The following is a 26,818-nucleotide window of genomic DNA, read 5'->3' on the forward strand; positions in this document are numbered from 1 at the left end:
GGTATATGCCCAGAGTGGGATTGTTTGGTCATATGGTAATTTTTTATTCCTAGCTGTTTAACACTTCCAGTTTTTAAAAGGTGAAGCCTTCAGGTTTGAGGCCCATCACTCAACAGCTGTGAACAACAAGACAGGGTGAGAAATGTAGATTGGAACTCTAGGGCAAGAAAGCAGAGACATGGTGCCAATTTGAAGTTATATGTAACTACGGGCACACACGTCCTAAGCCTAGTGGTAATTACCATCACATATGACTGAGTTCCGACCAGACCAATAGGAAAGTTCAACATACAGTCAGTTGCCCATATCCACAGATGTGAAACACACAGATCTAAAGTGCCAACTGTATTCTTTATACCTCACCATTTTATGTAAAGGACTTGTGCGTCTGCAGATTTTGGTGTCAATGGGGGCTCCCTGGAACCAAGTGTCTGCAGATACTGAGGGATGACTGTACAGCATCATGTCACTGTTCAGTAGTAGGAAAGTAACCTCATCATTCTTCAAACTGCCTCCTCCAATTAAAAATTATAAACAGGGAATACAAATGAAATTCAACACTTCCTAAATGCAGAGACAATTGGGTCTCTAAGGTAACCTTTAAATGTGAATCTGCTAAGAAATGAGATAATAGATGAAGAATCTAGCAAATCACATGGCATGGTTCACAAACATAGATGTAATGTAGTGAATGCTCAATACATGTCTGCTTTATTTTCTTCTTCCTCTCCCTATTTTGAGTGTCAGCTTGCCAGAAAGAAATACCTAACTTTAAGAACATACTTTTTTTCTTCCAAACTAAATGTAAAGCAATACATTTATTCAAAAATGTGGTGGAAAACAGTTCACCTTTATGAAGTCAAGAGATTACTAACCTGAATTTAAGTCTCGTCCTGGATTGAAGGCCCGGCTATTAACAGTAGTAGATAGTCGATCACAACTAATTGTTCTAGATACATTGGTATTAAAGTTCCCATCAAATCTGAAACAACAGAAGAGAATCAGCAATATTTTATCTGGTCATTATTCAATCCAGAAAACAAACAGAAGTTAATAGTTCATACTGTGTACAGAATAAGTCAGCTCATGAATAGTAAAATTTCAATTTAAATATTAAAAAAATCACTTCAGAGTAGTGTGGGCAAACCCAACATCTGCATCTAAAGGTTTAATCTTCTTAAATTCTAAGAAGATTTAAAAAAAGAAAATCCTTCAAGACAACTTTCCCTGCAGTGAATGAGCAGGTACTGTTGATGATATCATACAGAAAATAGATTTGACAAAATTTGGGCCAGAATGACAAACATTCAGACTTAAGCTCTCATGCGACTTGTGAAAAAATTCTTTCAATTATTCTGTCTGAAAACCAATGACCAAGAATAAAAGCAGACAGTAGTGAAGAAGATGGAACAGCCTCAGAGTAGGAAAGATCTAGATTTGAATCCTTGCTTTGTCATTATTACATGTGTGAACTTGCATAAAGTGTAAAATCTGTCTGAGCCCCAGGTTTCTTATCTGAAAAAATAGAAAAAACATTTTCCAAAGCTGTGAAAAGGCTGTGAACAATGTGCCACAGTTCCTCTCCTGATAAATGATACACAGCTTGCATGTTTCAGGATGTAACACAGATGAGGCCAAAGTCTTTCCTGATTTCTAGTGGGAGTGCAAGGCTGATACTAGAGCTAGAATAATGCTAAGTCTCTGGCTAGTAGCTGATCAATAAACACAAATGTAATTATGACTCATTTGCCAGGGCAAACAATCTACAAGAAAATAATAAGAAAATCTACTGACTCATTTATATATAGTCACTAAGACTATTTTCCAGTGAATTTTATCCAGAAGTAACAAAAGAGAAAACTCATGAACTTCTAAGTAAGCTATTTTGGATTTCAGATATTGAGAAGATTCAAGAAGTTTCTAAGAGTTACCTGCAAATAAACTCAACCTGAAATTAGGTTTTTAAAAATTAGTGTTAAATGTGTATCTCTGATTATAAATATCACTAATGAAATTTCATTAACACAGGTATAGAAGCTCTTACAACCCTGAAGAAACACTGCTAAAAATCAAGATCTACTTTATCATTCACATGAATGTTGATTTTATGGATCTTTTTTATAAGAACTATTAAATTGAACTGGTTGTGTAAGCAATGGGGCTGGGTTTTCAAAGGGTGTGCTGGGTTCCAAAGCAGTTTTGTTTTGATACATATCATCTCAAAAGAGGAGACCTTTTAAGAGATTTCAGTCCAGTCTCTCCTCCAGTATAGAATTATATCAACACCGTCAACTGTGCCTCCAAGGGCACAGTTGCTTTACAAGTGTGGTCACTCTTCCTTGGACCTGCTCCAGTTTGTCTAGACGAGAAGATTGCGGCCTCAAAAGCCACAGATGGAGAGAAAAGAAGAGATTAATGCACCAGCAGCTGCCGGAGTGTGTGCTGGCAAAGTCATCTCACTGTCCTCTCTTGTCTTAGCATTTAACATCTGTGAAGCAAGAGTAGCATCAGACAAGGAGCTCACTTGCTCTCCATGTGCTAAATGGTCGTATCAAATCTATTCCCGCACACACTTTTTAAATTAAAGACATAATATTTAGGCTTTGTGGGCTACAAGGTCTCTGTCACAATGACCAACTTCTGCCATCACGGTATAAAAGCAGCCAAAGAGAAATTCTGAGGAATAAATATGGCTGTATCCAGGAAAACTCCATTTTCAAAAATAGGTGGTGTACCACACTTGCTTTACCACCCCTGATCTAGACTGGGGCAGTTCTACAGAATTTTCTGAGATGAGGAAAACGTGTCATTTTTGCACTGTTCAATATGGTAGCCACATGTGACTACTGAGCATTTGAAATGTGGCTACTGTAACTGAGAAACTAAATTTTCAATTTTGCTTACCCTTAATTTAAATGTAAACAGTCACCAAATAGTGGCTACCACGTTGGACAATGCAAGTCTAGAAGGTTCTCCTGATTACCTAATTATCCTTCAAGTTTTTGTTCGCTTATCACTTACCCTGAAAAACTTGATTTTGAATGCTTTCCTAGTCTATGTCAAGTGTTTCCATCTTCTCTCAGGGCAAGAGAATAATTTTAAATTTATGGATCCATTTGTATATGTCTTTTTAATTGGACAACACTTGTAAATGTTTTTAATGGCTGGCTTTTTATGGTTCAGGCCATATGAACAGACAAGGCCCTTGAGAGCAGATCCCATGTCTTGTTGGTTTTATTCACCACTGTGTGTGCATATATATATGTGTATGTGTGTGTGTGTGTATGTATATAAAATACTAAGCATTGTTCTTGTCAAAAGCAGGCACTCATATTAACTGATCGTCTATGAACATTCTTCATATGTGCTTAGTCCTATTTTGGATTCCTGTGGAAGGCTCCAGAGGTCTAACAACTGAGAACCATCCCTCAGATAAATGGTTCCTAATTATCGAAAGTCTAAGTCATATCAGAATCACCTGGCAACATGTTGGAATGCAGATTCCTGGGCTCCACCCTGGAAGAATCAGAAGCAGTGAGTCTAGGGTAAAGTCCTCCCTGAAATCTGACTTTGACAGGCTCCTGAGGGGTAAGAAGCCCTCCAATCCCGTCCTGTAGATTCCTTTAGAAATAAAGCAGTACAAGGCTTTCCAGAAACTTCTCCCTATGCCTCAAAGAGACCAAGGACAGAGGATCTTTCAGTCTGAAGACAGCAGAGGAATTCTTAGGTATGTCTGAAACTCATAACTGGACTTTGCTATACAAATTACAAACCTTTTTCACACCTACCATCTCCCAGTTGAGGAAAGTGACACCAAGGAACACATGGCAAATCAGGGACCTAAGAAAGACTTGACCTCATCACTACCTCCCTGTCCAAGGATGAGGCACACGTATTGCTTTATTTAAGTGACACATAAAGAACTTGTTAAAGAGGATGGGCAACTCAAGAGAGCAGCTGACAACTTCTCCCAGAAGAAGTGTAAGCCCGAAGACAGCCCTCTTTCCCTGGATGGAGTCTCTATGGCCAGGACCTGAGCCATCAGCCCCAACTCTGGAGAGGGTCAAAATCCAGTGCAGCACACATACAGATTTCTTTGGCCACTGTGAAATGATAGGTCACTCCTGAACCAGGGAGACTAGGGAACTATTTTTATGGGCTGTTTTCCTTTCTGTACTGAAAAGACCATCTCTCAGAGCATTAAAGAAAGCATTTTTTATAACAATACAACTGCAAGTGACACATTAACGAGTAGGTGCTCAGTAGACATTTGTCAGTCATAAAAAGGTTTCACTATGTCATCAATAATCTTGTCATCAATAATCTGCCCAACCTGCTTTTCCCACTGTGTCCCAACCTGTAGTTCTACTCAGACCATAGTTCTAATCAACACAGGTTCTTTTCTGATGGGTCCCAACTGTGATGCTTTTCAGAGTTCATAGTGCCCATTCCCCAAAGACGAGCTCTTCTGATTTTCCTCGTAGGAAGTCCTCTTGTCAGCCCCAAGCCTATGAGGAGCCTTTTCTCCTCTTGTGTCTCTTTTCCCTAATTTTTAAATACTCTTTTATAAACAAGCTTAGCATAATGTCAATAAAGTTGATGTCTGATAGATAGACTGGTTGGTTTTAGATTCTACTTATATCAACAAAATACTACTCAATAAAAATTCTAACATAAGGTTTATTATAAATAATGAGCAAATTATCTTACTTATTTTGCCTTCTGCACACACTAAATAAAGGTATAGTAAGAAAAAAGTGCCAAGATATTTTGTTATGGAAGCCTTATTGTCTAAATTCTACCACCCAGCACTCAAATGCCCAATTCTCTTGATAACTTTTCGCATATCTGAGGAGTCTTAGTTCTGCCAATGGGATTGTGGGTTATTGAGGATTTAGAGTTCTCTCTCAGGTCCAGTACATTGCTGGGAATGTAAGTTTTCTTATTGGCAGCTGACTGCTGTGGAAGGACAAAAAGCTGTCATTGAAAAGCTCTGCATATTTCATTCAATCATATTCAGAGAACATCTGTGATGAAACAGGAACTGCCACTTGGCAAAGCATGCTGTGTCATGGTCGGGAGCACCCCTCAGATGTACACAGACCTGAACTGGAGTTTGGGTTTAAAATGCTTATTGCTAACTCTTGCATAGAACTTACATGTCTGAAGCCTCATTTTTCTCATCTATAAGATGGTGATAAAAATTGTATCTATTTTGTAACCAGAAAATAGCTCTGAAGAGCCTTGTACATAGGAAACATTTAATAAATAATAACAATGAATATTAGGTGTATTAGTAATGGTAACAGTTAACAGCTCCCATGTTACATTGTATCAAGAATATTCCAAGTGTTTTACACAGATCAATTCACCTAATCATCACAAACCTGAGAGAAATACTACTATTATTTCATTTGAAGACCAAGAAACTGAGGCACAGAAATGTTAATTAAGAAGTCCAAGCTTCACAGTTGGGAAGTAACAGGATCAAGATATGAACATATATTCAAGCTCTCCTTCATGATGAATACATTATACTGTATCTCAATAAAATCAATAAATTGTCATTAGCATTATCTAAAACAACTGAAGTACGATTCAGTTCTCTCAAAGAAAAGGATTATTCTAAAGGCTTGTGGGGCTTAGGGGAAATCTTTGCTTTTTACTTAATAGGAAATGACAATTGCTAAGCATAAGACTCACAATGGATAGCTGCAGAGAAAGAAGTCTATGGACAAAGATGAGGAAGATGGAGAAGATATAATATTAAAGGCAGCTATTCTCTATCAATTGTAGATAACCTGGATTTTTAAAATGTTCACCACTGGCATAACTTTGGAATGGTCCACTTTAGGGTTACTTTTTATTACTGCACTTCAGAAAAGCCTCCAGGTCCCTTTCCATTCAAATCTGAACTTGAAAGGTTTCTGAAATCTGAGAGGTTTCAGGGCAGCAGAGGCGGCTATAAGTTCCAGATGGAAAGAAGAGTGAGCATGTCCATTCTCCACACAGAGAAGAGACACAGCTCATAGCAGTTTTTCTCCTTTTCCTGGTGTTTACATTCTCCTCTGGGAGAAAGAACCTGGCATTCAGGTAATCTGACGACTTAAACAAATGGCTATGTACACCAAAGATAAGATAGAAATAGGAGAACAAAAAGAGGAAATTTCACCAAATTCTGAAAAATTCTCCATGGGACAGTGAGTTTCAGGTGGCTGCTAAATAACATAATGGACAACGGCCACAAATGTGAACAAGGCATAAAACCATAAAACAGGGCTCAGAGAAGCCCCAGCTGGTAAAGTATACACACACAGCCTTCCAGAGATCAAACCTGATCCCAAAAAGCACGTCAAATACCTGAAGACATTTTTTTTCTGAAGAAATCCACCCTGCTGTTTGAGAATTAAATAACCACTTTGCAGGAGAACCTCAGCCAGAGGGCAATATGACCTCTCCTCTAGTTAGCTCACAGACTTAAGTTTACTAGGAAAGGATGAAACAAAATTCAGTTCTTGCTCCCTGGGTAATCTACACATAGTGAATACTGGTGGTTTTAAATTAATTTATTTCCTTCAAGTGCCAACATTCTGATACTTAAAGGATTCAAGGACAAGACAACCACTCTCCTTTCTCCTGCATCAGGGTCCATGGAATTCTCTAAGTGGCAATGGTTGTACAACCTCTCAATTGTCCTGAGTTCCCTCACACGTGAGGAGCATCCACTTCCCAACCGAATTAACATGAAACCTGCAGAAACAAACCTCACCCTGTTTCTATGGTTGCTGACGTTGCTGCTGTGCAGGCAGGTATGGGAGCAGGTGTCAACAGGGGGCTTAAGAGATACATGAGCATGGTGTGTTTCCGAGCTGGTGAGTCAGTTGGGAGAAGCAATTTCATGAGCAAAACCCCTGTGATTATCTCTCCCCTTCTACTCAGCCACACACACTAATGCTCACTTCCCTTTTGAACTCCAAACACCCATAAATTCTTATGGAAAACTCTGTCTTTTCACCTTACTTATAGTTTCCTTTGTTGTGCAAAAACTTTTAATTTTCATTAGGTCCCATTTGTTTATTTTTGCTTTTATTTCCAATATTCTGGGAGGTGGGTCATAGAAGATCTTGCTGTGATTTATGTCAGAGAGTGTTTTGCCTATGTTCTCCTCTAGGAGTTTTATAGTTTCTGGTCTTCAGATTGGGAGAAAATAATAGCAAATGAGGAAACAGACAAAGGATTAATCTCAAAAATATACAAGCAACTCCTGAAGCTCAATTCCAGAAAAATAAATGACCCAATCAAAAAATGGGCCAAAGAACTAAACAGACATTTCTCCAAAGAAGACATTCAGATGGCTAACAAACACATGAAAAGATGCTCCACATCACTCATTATCAGAGAAATGCAAATCAAAACCACAATGAGGTACCATTACACGCCAGTCAGGATGGCTGCTATCCAAAAGTCTACAAGCAATAAATGCTGGAGAGGGTGTGGAGAAAAGGGAACCCTCTTACACTGTTGGTGGGAATGCAAACTAGTACAGCCACTATGGAAAACAGTGTGGAGATTTCTTAAAAAACTGGAAATAGAACTGCCATATGACCCAGCAATACCACTTCTGGGCATACACACTGAGGAATCCAGATCTGAAAGAGACACGTGCACCCCAATGTTCATCGCAGCACTGTTTATAATAGCCAGGACATGGAAGCAACCTAGACGCCCATCAGCAGATGAATGGATAAGGAAGCTGTGGTACATATACACCATGGAATATTACTCAGCTGTTAAAAAGAATTCATTTGAATCAGTTCTAATGAGATGGATGAAACTGGAGCCCATTATACAGAGTGAAGTAAGCCAGAAAGATAAAGAACATTACAGCATACTAACACATATATACGGAATTTAGAAAGATGGTGACGATGGCCCTATATGCAGGGCAGAAGAAGAGACACAGAAGTACAGAACAGACTTTTGAACTCTGTGGGAGAAGGGGAGGGTGGGATGTTTTGAAAGAACAGCATGTATATTATCTGTGGTGAAACAGACCACCAGCCCAGGTGGGAGGCATGAGTCAAGTGCTCGGGCCTGTTGGGCTGGGAAGACCCAGAGGAATCGAGTGGAGAGGGAGGTGGGATGGGAGACCGGGATGGGGAATACGTGTAACTCTATGGGTGATTCACATCAATGTATGACAAAACCCACTGAAAAATAAAAAAATAAATAAATAAATAAAAAAAAAAAAGGAAAACTCTGAACAAACTTTTTGGCCAACCCAGTAAAACTTGCTTAGCATCATCCCAGTTACCTGAGTTATCTCCAGGCCTCAATGGAACAGCTGCCTTGCCTAAAATGAGAGTACATTTCATGCACACGTGCCTTTTAGAAAAAATGTTTTCTAAGAAGAAATGTACTATTTACCCTGATTTGGAGACTGTGAGAAATGCAAAGTTCATGCTTCTAAACCATTATAAAAACACGTCAGTTACTCTTAAGGGTTACCTAAAAGATTTTTCATTGAGAAATATATAAGCTGCCAGTCACATTTATAAAATTTCAGGTTTTATAAGGTCAAGAACTGATAAAATTATAGATTTTCATACAAAATAAGCAGGCAACTCAACTTATCTTTGCATATATCCTTTAAAAAAGTCATAACAATAAGAGAATAATCCTATATAAATCTCCTGTAGACTTTCTCTCTAAAAAGGGGAGATATTGGATTATGACTGCTTTCTGTATTTATTTTCATAAGATAAAACCAGGGCCTGAAATTTAGTTTCAAGAGAAATAACTCCATCTTTCTTACCCCCTCAAGTTAAAAAAAAAAAAAGAAAAAACTTCCTTCTGGATTTACTTTCATGAACAACTGATCGAAACTGCATCCCGAGGGAGAAAACAGAACTGTGACTCCCACTTTGATCTCTTCCCCATGGAGAAATTCACTCCCTGCCTGGCTTGCAAGATGTTCATTTGATTGACGTTTGCTCTGATGTGCAAACTGCTTTGAACTTCAGACATTTAATTCCCATCAGGCTGCAGTCATTTTTATTCTCCTTCAACAGGATTTACAAGCAGGAGATCAGCAAATGTAGAAGATAAAATAAATTTGCAGAAGCTTTGAATCTTACATCAAAACAGTGTTCAAGTGAGTTCCAATTGGATTTCATTCAGCCTCGGTTCACAGTGTAAATCAACTTTTCAGTGGAGTCCCAGTTTAGAAAGGAAAAGATACAAAAGAGAGAGACACATACACCAGTTGGGGTTTACTTCCGGAATCTCTTTCTTGGTCTTTGTTTAAATTTCCTATGGAAGGTGATTTGCCAGGCAAATCACTTAAAACCCTGGGTTTTCCTCAACATTTCCAGGCAAAGTCTGGCCAATTTATCATGTAGCACAGAAAAACCACACCCACAGTGTGAGTTCCAAGGGTGCTGCTGAAATGTGGTATTGTTCATGGGCACATTTTAAAGGTAATAATTTAAAAAACAAATCCCTGTGGATATCTCAGAAGAGCAAGGCTTACACTGATAGTTGAGTCCATAAATAAAGTCAATATGATGACAGCTAATGGGGTAGGGAATTTTTTTTAACCCGTTTCCTTGTTTTTAATCACTGCTAGAGACAGGCACAAGGGTGTTTCGTTTTTTTTTTTTAAAAAAGATCACCACAGATACACACCATTTCTTGAGGAAGCAAAACCTGGTGTGGGCTCAGAAGCTGGTGTGGAACAAATGCTCTGAGGCTTGTGATGGATCTCCCAGCCCAAGGCAGACCCTTGCTGCTGGCTGTGACCAAATCACCAAGTTCCATTTTAAGAGCAGCGCACATTTTTTTTTTTTTTTTTGGCGGGGTGGTGGGGGAAGCAAAGATGGCAAAACCCAGCAGCTACGGCAGACTTTGAAAGGAGGTCCAGAAGGATCTCCCTGGAGGTCCAGTGGTTAAGAGGTTTCCATGGTGGCTCAGTCGGTAAAGAATCCACCTGCAATGTGGGGGACCCAGGTTTGATCCCTGGGTTGGAAAGACTGTCTGAAGGAGGACATGGCAACCCACTCCAGTATTCTTGCCCAAAGAATCCCCATTGTCAGAGGAGCCTGGCAGGCTACAGTCTATGGAGTCGCAAAGAGCTGGACATTACTGAGGGACTAAATACACCAGCGGTTAAGACTTCACCTTTCAATATTTGATCCCTGGTTGGGGAGCTAAGATCCCACATACCTCGTGGCCCAAAAAATCAAAACATAAAACAGAAACAGGACTGTTACAAATTCAATAAGGACTTTAAAAAATGGTTCCCATAAAAAAAAATCTTTAAAAAAGGAGATCTAGATACCAAAAAGCATCCGAGTAACAGTCCAACAGTACCTGGTTTACTCAGATATGACAGGGAGACATTTCATTTCACCTCCATTCAACCAGGTTCCCACTCATTCTTTCTGGGAAGTGTCTGCTCTCCAAATATTTGAGCAACACCAGTTGAAAAGAATTAAACAAGAACCCCCTTATCTTCCACTTAACCACCCATGAGAATAAAGTTAAACAAAGAAAGAGCTAAGATAAAAATCAAACATCTGCCCTGGCAAATATTTAAACTCTGTTTGAATGGTGGAGGAAGGGGTAAGAGTGGGGTCACTTCAAAAAGGAACTATCACATTTATAAAGTAAATGATACTCAACTCCCCCCAATGGAGTTTACTTATTCAAACACCTAAATTAATGGGCAAACTGGAAAGCTGTCAAATAACGTGTAATCATGTTCCGAGAAATGGTTTTTCCTTCCATCTTTGCAGAGATTGAAGAGATAAGTCACATTCTTTCTGTTCTTATCAGTAATAAGGATTAAATCTTCAGGGTTCAGCAACCCAGCCAGAGTGGAAACAAGGCTGGTTTCGAATGCCCTTGGAAGGTAAGGCTTAGAGCAATCAAGCATCTCTCTCGTGTGAGAATCTAAGTATCATACAAACCAGTCACATTTCTTTTTCACCATTCCACACCCTCAACTCCCCACAGCAGATCACTGGCAGAAAGCCCTGCTGTGATCTGTGTTTTGCTTCTAGAATTCCATTTAAATTGCTTTCTCACACAAACTTGGAGGCAAAGGTGACACCTAGGGGAACTGGAAGTGGATCCACAGCCACATTAAACATTTATCCTTTAACTTTCTTGTTACCAGGTTTGGGCAGGAATGTACGAAGAAGAAGAAAGAAAGGTATCTGGAAAAATAAAAGAGAAAACAGACAGCTGGGCAGAGGAATCCACAGGCTCCCTTTGTGCCATTCTGTAGCCCCTGTCCACCCTACCACTTGACCTCTAACTAGGACTTCGCACATGTTACAGTTGTTTATTTATATACTTTCTCCCTTGTAAAGAGAGAGACCCTTTCCCATGTTTACCCCTAGAACCTAGCCCAGAATTTGCCTGTGAAGAGTACAACTGTAGTAAATGCTGAATGACAAAATGCAGAAAACCGAAGAGGCTGAGACTTGCCGGGACTAGAGTCAAGAGCTTGTAAATCGCATGTTTTCTTCCCACACATACACTGGGTACTTAGTAAACGGCAGACAACTGTGAGTGGTATGACACAGACATCAAAGAGAAGCACTAAGAACTTCAGTTAGCAGATGACTGTGGAGATGAACTGGTTCAAATCTGTCAGGCACATTCGTGTTGGAGTGAGACAAGGCTTCTCCAGATCTCCGTTCTGCAGAAGGAACATGAAACATAAGATGTGGAATACTTATGGCTCATGTGTCCTCAAAAGGCATTACTGACCCAGGATTCAAAAACTAATAAAGCTGTGAGTTGGAAGACAGCTGGGTCCACATCATACCAGACCAGTCGAGTCTCCAAGAAAGATTATACACACAGTGATTTTTAAATCTTGACCTTCTTTCATACATTTTGGTATTTTTGCACAACAAAAACAGATGAAAACTTCAAGGGAATGCCTCTATATTTCTTAGAGCTGGGCATAATATACTAGGCAGTTTCGTTTAGAGATCAGATAGACAGGCAGACAGACAGATAAACAGAAAGAAAGGAGAAAAATTTCAAGACCAACTCTTCCTAAAATCCATAAAAGGCCGATGATGAAAATCAGTATTCCAAGCAGTGTGGCAGGTCTCCTGTCCTTCCTCCAGTAAAGGTTACATAAGAAAATTCAGAAAGCAGGACTGAATCAGCAGACCCAAATACAGGCATTTTCTGCTATGAGGGTGCTCATCAACAGTCCTAAAGATCCAGATACTTATCTATACACACACAAACACACACACACACAGGGAAATAACACAAACTACTGCAGAAACATAGTTTTAAGACTGAGAAATACAACTGGAATTTGCTGTATCAGGGGACTCAAAACAGAGGCTCTGTAACAACCTAGAAGTGTGGGGTAGGGAGGGAGATGGGAGGGAACATATATATACCTGTGGCTGACTCATGTTGATATTTGCAAGAAAACAACAGGATTCTGTAAAGCAATTATCCTTCAATTAAAAAAATAAAAAACTTAGGAAAAAAAAAGACTAAGAAATTAACTAAACAGACTGTGGAAACTTCACATTCAGCCAATTTAGAAACTTCAGAGGGTCATACAATAGCCTCAAGGGAAATTCTAAGAAGGAATACATAGCTCAGCATTTCAGCTGGCAGATAAGCCATTTCAATTTTACTACTGGTCAAAATAGTTTACCATTAAAAGAAAAAATGGTTTGGAATCAGGAAACCTAGGTTCTACACCCAGCTGCCCTGAATCTTGACACAACGGCTCTGAGCCTTTATCCTCATGTGCAAAATGGAGGAGGAGGAGGATTGTGCCCCACCAGGCTGTTTTAAAGATCATAGGAAGAATGTAATTTAAGTAAAATAATGTTTACAGAAGAAAGTATTTAACTGAAGTTTAAACATATGTAACTCTTTTACATAAGTTAAATATTGTAACTGAATCAACCTTCTGAAATGTAAAGCGTTCTGCAAAATCCTTGTTGAATTTTTAACTAGACTCAAGTCCTTCTGGTAACAATATCCCTAAAGACTGTATCTGTAACATTTTACCAGCCTGCAGGTAATAATAATTTTTAAGTGGACTAGAGATGAAAATGTGAGATAAGACAGAGAGAACACTTGAAAGACTGAGATTCGTCATTCAGTACTTTGAGGGCAAAAATACAAATATACCTTTCTGGGAAAAGAACAGAAACCTTTGATAAAATTAAACTTGTGTCAAGAACCATGCTTGTCACTTTATTGGACGTTGTGTTACACAAAGAATAAAAGAACAAAACCATTACAGCAAGAGCTCCTGGCTAACTCACAGTGCTGTGAAGAGTAATAACAAAAAATAAGATGTACATAGGGTTAGACATTTTATTATTGTTTCATGTGCAACACCTTAAAATATGGCTGGAAAAAAATAGGATTTGCCCACACATGGGTCAGCTGTTATGCCTAGAAACTTCAAATCCAACTGTGCATCAGCACATTAAAACTATACATTTGCAATTGGTCCTCTCTTCTGTAATGTCATGCATATAACATAGTTGTGGGGGTGAAAATATCTGTGGGATGAAAATAAAGTGATGCTACAGGCTAAACTCAACTTCTTGCCAAACCTCTTCCAAGAATGATCCACATGTACCTTTACAAATCAGCATGTTCATACTAAACAAATCCTCCTAAATACCTTTTGCTCATTTTCATTTGTTGGTTAACAGATTCTTCCTCTCTCAGATGTTCAATCTAAAATTTAGAATAATCTTTAAAAGTCCTTCTTCCAACCCAAATCTCCAATAAAATCTAGTGGTTAAGTCATATCCGACTCTTCTGCAACCCCATGGACTATAGCCCACCAGGCTCCTCTTCCATGAAATTTTCCATGTAAGAATACTGGAGTGGGTTGCTATTCCCTACTTCAGGGCATCTTCCTGATCCAGGGATAGAACCTGTGTTTCCTGCATTGGCAGGTGAATTCTGAATCACCAGGGAAGCTCCTATACTTCCTGTCTACAGGTAATATTCTATGTAACCCATCCACCACCCAGGACATCTTTTATTTACAGTCTTTCCTCCACGAATTACCACTTTTCTCCTAGATTATCGGAATGGCCCAACATGACAAGCAACTAGTCTCTCCACCAAAATTTATCCTTCACTTGCCAATGATTTAATCTGCCCAAATTTCAGACCTGATCACAGTCTTTCTTTGCTTTGAATCTGTTTACAGATGGAAATCTGTCCAGTAGATCAAGGATTCTGAGCTCATCACATACATCCCTTATTGGCGATTTCAGCACTATCTTCCCCTCTCAAGTTATTGATTGCTTTATGATGCTGTGCTGTTTTCTGGTCTGAAGCATCCTTCTTCTAGATCTGTCTGCAAGAATTCCACTCTTGAAGACCTCAACTACCACTCTTCAACCAAACTACAGAGACCTCTATTCATAATCACCCTTTCTTCAAAAGAGTCTTTGGGTTTTTTATGACACTTGACATAGCCTACTTAGTTTACTCTGCATCCTCTAAGCTCCTGAAGGTACAAACTATTTTATTCATCTTTACCTAGTGTCTAAGTCAATGTCTGGCACCTTAACTGCTTTTTTTTTTCTTTTCTTTTTTTTTTCTTAACTGCTTTGAACATGACACAGACAAGTTGAGTTGAAAGTGATATATACACAGATATTTGGAAATTTTGTGTGCTTAAACTCACTCCATATGCAATTTATCAGTATTGTTATAATAACTATTCATGTCTATTTTTATTATCAGTTCAATTACCTAATAACTGAGATAACTGAGTCAACAGCAACTTAAGTTTCCCATCAGAGCTTAGCACAATGGAATAATACTCAGGTGAAATTGATGACTACCATGAAGGGGAATAAAAGTACTTGAATTTCTGCCTAGAGTTAAAGTTTCTCAGTAATTCTGACATCATCATCACTACCTATACTCAAACTAAAGACCAGCTCAGGTTTCTTACCACGCATGAACTCTCTCCACAAATATATATTAAGGACCTGTTCAAGCCAGGTACTGAATACAAAGCTGACAGGGTCCCTGAACCTTGTTACAGGGTCCCTGTAAGAAGAAGAAAGATAAAAGGGCACAAAGAATAGAAATATAACTTAGAACCTGCTATCAGTCACTCTCACAATTACCCAGAATCAATCTTAGCTACCTTCAATTCCTTCACAGCCAATACCAACAGACAAGTTCAGGCCCCTCTTGTTCATGGCCTACATAAATGAAATCAGACTAGGTCTTCGGTTTATTACATGGCAAACAAGTAAAATCTCCTTAAATAGGATCATCATTTCACTTCTTCTCTAAAATGTTAAATTCTCTCATTCAAACAACTAGTATTTACTTAGTATCTACGCTACGGTACTCAGACGCTCAGTCACGTCCAACTCTTTGCGACCCTATGGACTGTAGCCTGCCAGGCACCTCTGGCTATGGGATTCTCCTAGAAAGAATACTGGAGTGGGCTGCCATTTCCTCCTCCAGGGGATCTTCCTGACCCAGGGATCAAATCCATGTCTCTTGTGTCTCCTGCATTGGCAGGTGGGTTCTTTATCACTGAGCCACCTGGGAAGCGCAACTGAGTGTCTACCATGTGTTAAAGACACACGGCAGCAAGAGATGAATTGTCCTTCATTTCATTTACAAAGCTTAAAGTCTCTTGATAAAGTTCAGTTATTCAGTCTAGTATCTGAGGTTCTCTATGATCTGATATTAATTCAACTTCTCAGCTGCCTTTTCCATCACTTTTCCCAACACAAGATCCTCATCAGTGCTCCTGGCCAATTCCTTCTGTGGAGTTTTCTTTAAATTGACCTTCCTCTCCTGGAAAACTCTCCCTCCATACCCCTATATGTGAACATTCTTTTCCTACACCAAGACTCAGCTGAAATGCTTCTTCCAAAAACCATCTTATAAATGTTTAAGTTCAGTTCAGTTGCTCAGTTGTGTCCGACTCTTTGTGACCCCATGGACTATAGCACGCCAGGCTTCCCTGTCCATCACCCACACACGAAGCTTGCTCAAACTCATGTCCATTGAGTCGGTGATGCCATCCAACCATCTCATTCTCTGTCGTCCCCTTCTCCTCCCGCCTTCAATCTTTCCCAGCATCAGGGTCTTTTCAAATGAGTCAGTTCTTCACATCAGGTGGCCAAAGTATTGGAGTTTCAGCTTCAGCATCAATCCTTCCAATGAACACTGAGGACAGATCTCCTTTAGGACGGACTGGTTGGGTCTCCTTGCAGTCCAAAGGACTTTCAAAAGTCTTCTCCAAATCACAGTTCAAAAGCATCAATTCTTCAGCACTCAGCTTTCTTTATAGTCTAACTCTCACATCCATACATGATTACTGGAAAAACCATAGCCTTGAATAGATGGACCTTTGTTGGAAAAGCAATGTTTCTGCTTTTTAATATGCCATCTAGGTTGGTCATAACTTTCCTTCCAAGGAGTAAGCGTCTTTTAATTTCTTGGCTGCAGTCACCATCTGCAGTGACTTTGGAGCCCAGAAAAATAAAGTCTGACACTGTTTCCACTGTTTCCCCATCTATTTGCCATGAAGTGATGGGACTGGATGCCATGATCTTAGTTTTCTGAATGTTGAGCTTTAAGCCAACTTTTTCACTCTCCTCTTTCACTTTCATCAAGAGGCTCTTTAGTTCTTTGCTTTCTGCCACAAGGGTGGTGTCATCCGCATATCTGAGGTTACTGATATTTCTCCCGGCAATCTTGATTCCAGCTTGTGCTTCATCCACTCCAGCATTTCTCATGATGTACTCTGTATGTAAGTTAAATAAGCAGGGTGACGATATACAGTCTTGACGTACTCCTTTTCCTATTTGGAACCAGTCTTTTGTTCCATGTCTAGTACTAACGGTTGCTTCCTGATCTACATAAATGTTTATTTTTTTAAATTAATGAGTGAGTAATGTAACCTTTGTAGGTCCTGTTGCATAATATCATCTTTCCCACCACGCCTCCCCAGATAGCTCTCAAAAGCATGAAGATCTAGAATTTACAAATTTGGGCATCAGGAAAAGTTGTCCATAATGAACCTTGAGCATTGGCTCTGGAGTATAGTTCAAACTGCTTAGCTTACAGTTGATGAAACTAAGGACTGAAAAGGTTAGGTGAGTTTTCTAAGCTCACAGAGCAAATAGGTAGAGGAGATGGACATCTGGTCTTAAGACCATATTCTTTTGATATGATCTATATCTCAGCTGAATTGAAAATGAAAGGGAAAATATCTTTACCACTTAAGATATTCTTTGCTACCATGGTAGAGACTAAATTGATTTAAAAATGAAAAAAAAGAGGCTCACCTCCTTTTAAAAATGAAACAAAGCTCATGTTTCAGTTCAGTTTAAAAAAAACAAATGGAAGACGATATGGAGATTCCTTAAAAAACTAGGAATAAAACCACCACATGACCCAGGAATTCCGCTCCTAGGCATATACCCTGAGGAAACCAAAACTGAAAAAGACACATGTATCCCATTGTTTACTGTAGCACTATTTACAATAGCTCGAATATGGAAGTAACCTAGATGTCCACAACAGATGAATGGATAAAGAAGTTGTGGTACATATACACAATGGAATATTACTCAGCCATAAAAAGGAATATCTTTGAGTCAGTTCTAATGAAGTGGATGAACCTAGAACCTATCATACAGAGTGAAATAAGTCAGAAAGAGAACGATAAATATCGTATTCTAATGCATATATACAGAATCTAGAAAAATGGTACTGAAGAATTTACTTACAAGGCAGCAATGGAGAAACAGACATAGAGAATAGACTTATGGATGTGGGGAGAGGGGATGAGAGAGTAACATGGAAACTTACATTACCATATGTAAAATAGATAGCCAATGGGAATTTGCTGTATGGCTCAGGAAACTCAAACAGGGGCTCTGTATCAACCTAGAGGGGAGGGATGGGGAGGGAGATGGGAGGGAGGTTCAAAAGGGAGGGGATATATGTACACCTATGGCTGATTCATGTTCAGGCTTGACAGAACACAACAAAATTCTGTAAAGCAATTATCCTTCAATAAAAAATAAATAAATAAAAGCAATCATAAACTGTGATCTGATGCTCTGAAGTCCCTAGAGGATCCTAAGGAGAGTAATACAGGAATCTGAACAATCTAAGTCAACATGTTAATCATCAAAATTAAAAATAACTCTCTGAGTAACTTATTTCTGGTTCCCATGATGTCAACAATACTTGAAGAACTTAAAATATGAACATACAAATGCCTTAATGCCTATTCCCACAATAACTATTCAGTTAGCCAACATTAACTGAGTGAGGATAAGAGAACTGACTTCTTGGAGACACAAAAAATAAAAATCTGAATTCATCTTCCCAGTGTTTCCTCCCTGGTTTACCCATTGCACTCATCCAGTCTTCTTAAATAAAGACATTGAAAATAAAAAATAAGAACACCACCAGACAGGAACACCTACAGAAGAAATTGAGGAAGGGAGGAGGAGAAAAATGGAATTAAAAGATGTCGAAGACAAGATTATTGACGGGCTTATAAAAAAAAATCAAGGGTTAGTTGACTAAACAACAGCTTCAGATGTGCGCAGCACATTCCCATCTCTGGTTTCAAAAATAGATATTTTTGGTATATGTAAAAACTGACTATATATAAATGTGACAGAACAAACATGTATGTTTAAGATGGCATATCAGGGAATGCACATGGATAAGACATTTATAAAATTTATTAACATTATATAGTTTTCTCAGATTGGGAGTTGCAAAATCACATGCTAATGTGGGCCAAGTAAGTCATGAAAGTTAGGGGAATGGGTTGGGTGTGAAGCAATAGGGAGTAGTGGAGACTGTGGTGAAGGGGAGAATACAGACCCTGTCTTCAAAGGGAGCTGCTCTTCACAGGAGCTGACTATTGCCCAGGGGAATGTGGACTCACCAGTGTCAGATCTTCTGAATTTAGAGAGAACAGAAATTTGGTAATTTCCCCAAAGTTAAAATGTTGCCAACAAATTAAAAAACTTAAATTAAAAAATCTTTAAAACATCCTGTGGGGCCAAGGAAAACACATCTGTAGGTGAGATATAGTTATGAGCATTATGATGTGTTTGTGCATCTGTGTAATCTTTGCAAAGGAGCCCAGGATCTTATGGGTCCTCATCACTTAACCCTCTAAAACACAAAGGGAGCTGTTAATTAAATTATATGAGTAAATAAACTCATTCTCAAAATTATGTTGTTACAGTGATACCATTGAAAATGAGTTTGCTGTAGATTAAGTCATAGCATGTTTCCCCCTCACCCTCCAGCATTAGAAAATATTAATTCTTCAGATCATTCCTTCAATAAATATTGATGGAATATCAAATCACTGTACAGGAATCTGTACAAAATAATTAATTTCCAGGACTCCTGAGTAAGAAAAGTTGACCAGTCTAAGAAGGAAAGTATCAAAATCATCTGAAAAATCAATTTTCTGCTGCTTTGCAGGTTCTGTCTGTAGTCATCATAGTATAACCTTCAGGGTGTATTCTGCAGAATATTCTATAAGAGAATATTCTCTCTCTTCAGAACTTGGCATTTTATCTCATTTAAAAAAAAATATGCATTATCTCCAGACTTCCTGGTGGTCCAGTGGTTAAGACTCTGCATCCCCACTGCAGGGGGCATGGCTTTGATCCTTGTCAGGGAACTAAGAGCCCATGTGTCCCATGGTGTGGTCAAAAGAAAAAAAAAGGAAAACCATTATCAAGTTTTAGTGACAAAAATCATACATGGATTATACATCAGTAAAAATAAAATTCTAGGCCTAAAAAATAAAAATTAGTAATTGGATAAAAATCAATCATAAAAATATTGACCGGGTAACCAATTTGTCTTTAATAAAATTGGAGAAGCAAGGTCAATGGGCTACAGACACAGTGTTAGTAATAAATACCTCAAGTACTCTTGGGTCAGTGTTACATTTTTAAAAATGTTTACAGGGCCTAAATATTTAAGAATGTTGTTTATGTCTGACTCTTTGCAACCCCATGAACTGTATCACGCCAGGCTTCCCTGTTTTTCACTGTCCCCTGGAGTTTGCTCAAAGTCATGTCCGTTGAGTCAGTGTTGCCATCCAACCATCTCGTCCTCTGTCAGAGTCTCCTCCAGCACCAGTTCGAAAACATCAATTCTTTAGAGCTCATCTTTCTTTATGGTCCAACTCTCACATCCATACATGACTACTGGAAAAACCATAGCTTTGACTAGATGGACCTTGCCAGCAAAGTGATGTGTCTGCTTTCTAATACACTGTCTAGGTTTCTCATATGTTTTCTTTCAAGGAGTATGTGTCTTCTAATTTCATGGCTACAGTCACCATCTGCAGTGATTTGGAGCCCAAGAAAATTAAATCTGCCTGCTTCCACTGTTTCCCCACCTATTTGTCATGAAGTGATGGGATTGCATGCCATGATCTTAGTTTTTTGAATGCTGAGATCCAGATGTAAAACTAACAATCCCTTTTTTCAAGTCCAGTTGCTTATATTTATTGTAATGGCAATATTATCATATATGCATGTGGCCAGTTCATGGGTATAAAGAGTTTGCCTTATAGAATGGTAAAATCTTACAATTTAGATGGATTTTTCTCAACAATCTTCAGTACAGTTCTCATTAACTTCAGTAGTTATTATGTCAATCATCTTTAAGATTACGTTCACTTAATATTTTCATTTAAATTAATGCATTTTAAAATTTATGTGTATTTATTTAAAAAAGAAATTTTATGTTATTTCCATAAGAGAAAAAACATTATCATGACATAGAGGATAATATAAACTGTTTTTAGTCATGTTCTTAAATTGCTTCCCAAGACTGTTAGTTCTTCCTATCTGCATTTAATTCCAACATGAACGCCTTGAGATTCAAAATGTAGACTTTTTCAGAAGGATTGAAATATAAGAAAGAGAACTGAAAATGTCCTCAGTAGGGTAACACAACAGTTGGAAAATGCAGATTAAAGCGTTTTATGAGAAACTGGAAAAGGGGCAACTAAGGATTCCTACCCTGGTTTACAGCAGTAACTTACTATTAACTCTTCCCATATTTGAACCTTCATTAAAAAGGTAAGAAGGCCCTTTTAATTTTAATAAGTCTTTGTGATTAGTCAATGGCTAGAAAAGCATCAGCTCAGTGTTCACTGCAGAAATTCCTACATACATTCCTTGGTAAGAGAGGCTTTTGCTAAGCCAAGAAGACTCTGTCTAAAAGAAGGGTAGTTGTCACTTGCCATTTTCAGCTGCAGACAGTTGTGATCAGATCTTTGTTTAAGATGTCGCTAGAGGGAACATGTTTTTTTGTCATCCATATATCTTCTGATTGCTCAGCTTTATCATGAGAACTGCTCTGGTTGTACAAGATTCACCCCAAATGGCAGTTCTTGGCTCTGTCAACTACTCCTAGTGAGGAGAGAAGACTGCATTGCAGCTCCACAGGCTTTCCATTCTGCATTCATCACAAGTTCAGCATTTAGAGGAGGGCTAACCTGCTTACCCAGCATATCAGGAGTGTAATTCAAGTCTCTTAGATGTCAAACTGAACTAAATGAGGGATTCCTGGAGGGCAGAAACTACACTTTATAATATTTTATTATATTCACTTAAAGGCAGATCACTGGTTATTGCCTAACGTCTGGGTGACCTGCATTTCAGACTTCAACCCTTATCTCAGCATATTCAAAATGTAAATCACTGTCTTTACCCCAAAACATTCTGATGTAAGTCTTTCTAAACCTTCAAAGTATACATGTGTATAAGCATGTATCGCCATTTTCACAAAGCAGAAAATTCTCTTCTATGGTATGGTTACATCTAAAGTTATCACTTTTATGAATGGGATATAATTTCCTTAACTAATCTATAAATATAAATTTAGAATATTTACAATATTCTCTATTCTAAATGGCTCTACAATGACTTTTTAAACAAATTTATCTTTACAAACATATCGTTATCCCTTGAAATACTCCTCCAAATGACTAGATCAAACAAGATGCACATTTTAAAAAAAAAGAAAATTGAAGTATAGCTGATTCACAATACTGTGTTAGTTTCAAGTGTACAAAGTGATTCAGATATGTGTCTTTTTTTGTGATTCTTTTCCATTATACAGGCTATTACAAGGTACTATGCTATACAGTAAATTCTTGTTGTTTATTTTATACATGGTAGCATCTCTTAATCCCATACTCCCAGTTTATCCCTTTCTCCCATTCCCCTTTGGTAACCATAAGTTTGTCTTCTATGACTGTGAGTGTATTTGTTTTATAAATAAATTCATTTGTACCATGTTTTTAGATTCCATGTGTAAGTGCTATTGTGTAGTATTTGTCTTTCTCTAACTTACTTTATTTTAGTATGATAATCCCTAGATCTAAGAGGGACACCTCTTTTCCCCATTCCATGCAGCTTGCAGGGGTCTTAGTTTCCTTAGCAGGGGTCAAACCTGTGGCCCTGGAAATGGAAGTGTGGAGTCCTAACCACTGGACAGAAAAGGAGTTCCCCAAGTTGCACACAGAATCCTTTGTGAAGCCATCCATCTGGTATACTTCTCTGCTTTGAGAAACCACAGCACCTCTCTGCTGTGTCACAGTTTGCCCTCACTATTTAATTATGTTCAGTATTTGGTCCCACCCAATAATAGCTTAATTTCTCACCCCTGACTCATCCCCATATTCAAGTCATTTCAGATTCCAGCACATAGTAATCAAACACAATTGAGAGGCACTGGGATGAAAACGGCTGAGCTGGAATCCGTGCCCAGAACAGCAGGGGAGGCATACCTACTAACAACATGTGATCCATTCAGTTCTGCACTGTAATAAATGTGACGAAAACTCACTATGGGAACAAAGATGAGGAAGCAATGAATTCCTCCGGGGCAAAGGTAAAGAGGGAGGCGGGGGGAAACGGGTTATAGGAAGCTATGGAGTGAGACAAATGGTTACACTGCTTATTGAAACATTAACAGAAATTCATGAGGTGGGAAAAAAATGGAAAGGTGACATACGGGGTAGATTTACAGGTAGACACCAGTCAATTCAAGCTTTTTGTTTCACCTAGAGCCATGTTCCACTTAGAAATTTCATGAAGCTCTCCCATCTTTTGAGGCAATTTCTGCACTACTGACATTTAGAGTCAGGTAAGTCTTTGGAGGACTGTCCCGTGCATTGTAGGATGTTTACAGCATCCCTGGCCTCTCCTCACTAACAGCAACCATTTCCACCTTCCAACTGTGACAACTGACAATGTTTCCAGATGCTGCCAAATCTCCCTGGGGATGAAGGGCAGTGGAAATCATCTTAGTGGAGAACCAGTGTTTTAAGTGTAATTCTAGCTGTAAGGACTTCTCCCTTACAATCCTATCTTTTTTTTTCTCAGTCAGGAAATGACTTTTTTCTTTGGTTTAAAGCCCAATGGACTCTTATTTTATTTTTAGATTAGAGGCAAATTGTTGAAAACATTAAGTTACTGATGCCCTGAATATAAAAAAAGAAATCTTCTTTGATCAAACATAATAAAAAATGAAATGGTCACTATGATAGGAAAGTATATATTTGCTCAGAACATTACAATTTGCAAAGTACTTTCTTATATGATTTCAAAAAACGTTCACAACATCCTGTGAAATATCTGTTATTATTTCCATTCTAGGGATGAAGAAAGGCTCAGTTAAAGTTGTCATCTATCTGAGACCACCTGAATACCAACTCCTAGAGTTAAGATTCATATCTGGGGAGTCTCACTCCAAAATGTACATTCCTTCTGCTTAGGTTAGTCAACAGCGAGTATGAGCCTCTCTAGGTTGCACACAGGTAAGCCAGAGACAAAGTCTCATCTTAGCATCACACAGATGGAGAAATAAAATGATCTGAGGATGCTCGGTTACCCACATAGCCCACCAAGAAAATATAATAAGTAAAAATTTCTTTGTAGGAAGCAAAGCATCATTTAACTAAAAAAGAATTGTGTTGTTTCCATCCTTTGCATAGCTTTAAGAGCACTTATTATGCAAAAAGAAGAGTGATACATACTAGATATGGTAACTTTTACACTCATAATTTTAGAGTATGTTAACTTCTTTTAGTTATTCTAAATAGCCGATTCTAACTTGGTATAATGAAGATTATTATCCACTGATAGAAAACTGCATATAAAAACAGAACATTAAGTAACTAGATTATGGCTACACAGCTAATTAGAGACCAAGTCAAAATCTTTGTACCTCGAAATAAGTGTTCTTTTCTATACAAACAATTTCCAGCATCATACAACCCTATACCTCTCCAGATATAAATATTACTATGCTAATGAAGGGCTTCCCTGGTGGCTCAGATGGTAAAGAATCTGCATGCAATATAGGAGACCCTGGTTTGATCCTTGGGTTGGGAAGATCCCCTGGAGAAGGGAATGACTACCCACTCCAGTGTTCATGCCTGGAGAATTTCATGGGGAGAGAAGCCTGGTGGGCTACAGTCTATGGGGTTGTAAAGTGTCAGACACAACTGAGCAACTACACACACATATGCCAATCAATAAAATATCCTCAACCAAACACAAATATCACTATGCCAATAAAAATATCCTCAACCATTCTGCTTCAATATTATCTGAAGCCACATCTACCTTGGTAGTTTTAAGGACAGTAAAAAGGATGAAGTGGCAATTTTTGCTACTCATGTGTCAAAGATAAAAGGCATTCCCTTAAATTAGGCAAATCAGCTCAATCAGTGAGACTATCTTATTCATGACCCACTAGTTAACACATGAAAAAATGTTTGCAAGTTTCTAGACTTAGTCAACTCTGGACAATATTTGATATTTCTGAACCTAGACTCCAGCTTGAGGAAAAAGGTGAGCAGGGATGATCCAGGAATTTCCTGGATATAGTCACACTTCTTTAAAAATTACTTGTCTATAAAAGTAAAGGGCTTATTTAAGATAGGAGCACATTTTGCAATAAACAAATAGGTATTTTAAATATGAATGGAAGGCAGTTCAATTCCTGGCTTAAACAACAAAAAATTCCAAGCCTTACTCCATCATGGAAGGTGGGATAGTACAGCAGTCTTGAATCGCAGTTAGGGGAGAGGTCAGATGAGCTGTGTAGGATGCTTCTACAACTTGCTTATTCCGGTTCACCACATCCAAGTAACGGTTGAACTTCTCTCGGATTTTTTTGGCTAGCTGTGGGATAAGAGTAAGCAAAATAAATCAAAAGACCAGGACAGTAACCAACTGTACTTTTAACTATACATTAACTTTTGTCACAAGCTGCCTATATTAAACTTCTGGTAAAACAAAAACATATTCATATCTTATTTCATTATGTAAAGTTAAATAAAAATTGCAAAATACCCAAAAGTCACAGAAGGATACTTAATCTGTGGTAAAATAATAACTTCCATCTTATAATAGATAAAGATACACTAAGAACTACTCATGTGTTCAAATTCAGATAGAACAATACTGATCCATAAAAACGCCCTGGGTGGAGAAAACAGCCTGTTGATATTATTGTTGACATGGCAGTGGGTGTTAGAAGTCACAGAGCAAAATAGTGACTGAAAGAAAAAAATGCCACTATTCATAGTTCTGGATTCACACAGATTTTTGAGGAGGAAAATACATGAAAGGAAATGATAATCAGTATTTTCTGTTACACAACTCCAGGGGGCACCATTCACAGCCTTCCATGTGAATGGAGAATCTCTGAAGTTGTACAGTGCAGACATCCATACAAAATACAACATATATAGTTAGAAATGGACTTGTATTTGGTCTGTTATACCTTTAACATGGGCAAATGTCTTTCTTAACAGCTGTGAACAGAACACTACATCATAATACACTTTCATATGGGAATAGCAAAAGCAAATTGCTAAGCATACTGCTTTTTCCTCAATTGTCCCCACCAAATATCACAGCTTAATTACAGATCTCCAAGGAAAACAGTGTTGTTTTTCTTCCCCTTAAACAAAATGTTACCCAAATGAAATGACTGATAGAATTATAGCTAATTGGTTTTGTAGAGCTATTCATTACCAGCACACTAGAGGAGAACTAATCATCTCCTTTGGGTCATGCATTGCACACAATCCAGTAGCTTACAAGCTGAGAACATGGAGCCAAATCAGAATATCTTTTTATTCCTTTCAAGTTGCTTTTAAATTTTGATTTTGTACCAGTGACACTTGGGCACTTTCAGAGTTTCAATTAAATAACTGAGGTTCTCAACCTTGTTAAATATTGTACACACTATAAAGTTTAGAAAATGTCCAGACACCAGAAAAAGAGTACAAGTGTAATGTTTAATATGATAATAGGTTGCTCAAATTCATTTCAGCATTTTCAAAGGAGGAACTGTGTGTTTTAAAAACTAACATGCCCACCTGTAATTCGACTCCCTGAGTTAAAGAATTTTCACTAATTAAAAAAAAAAAAAAACAACGTAATTCTTGTTGAGGTCTTTGTAACAAAATGTGCAGACATGGTTTTAAATGTCCCAACTTAACGGAGACCACTGGTGATTTTGCCTCTCGGGGGGGGGCACTGGGCAAAGTTTGGAGACAATTTTGGTTGTTATAATTCGGTGGAGAATGATACTGGCGTATGGTGAGTGGAGGCCAGGATCCTCCTAGATGTCCTGTGATGCACAGAACAACTCCTGGTAACCAGGAATTATGTGTCCCCAGAAATCAACAATGCCCCACTTGAAAAACCTAATGTAGAGAAAAATA

General features: G+C 38.3%; 1 protein-coding gene across 1 annotated transcript in view; it reads right to left on the reverse strand.

Moving 5' to 3' along the window:
* Positions 1–26,818, reverse strand: part of CACHD1 (cache domain containing 1) — a 232,012-nt gene that overhangs the window by 82,164 nt on the left and 123,030 nt on the right. Inside the window, exons 3-4 of the mRNA XM_065911617.1 lie at positions 25,117–25,265; positions 876–982 (exon numbers count right to left, since the gene is read on the reverse strand). Coding sequence (XP_065767689.1) covers positions 876–982; positions 25,117–25,265 — 256 coding nt within the window. The remainder of the gene's footprint in view (positions 1–875; positions 983–25,116; positions 25,266–26,818) is intronic.

The sequence above is a fragment of the Muntiacus reevesi genome, chromosome 1 (assembly GCF_963930625.1).
Source record: "Muntiacus reevesi chromosome 1, mMunRee1.1, whole genome shotgun sequence".
Taxonomy (NCBI): Eukaryota; Metazoa; Chordata; class Mammalia; order Artiodactyla; family Cervidae; genus Muntiacus; species Muntiacus reevesi.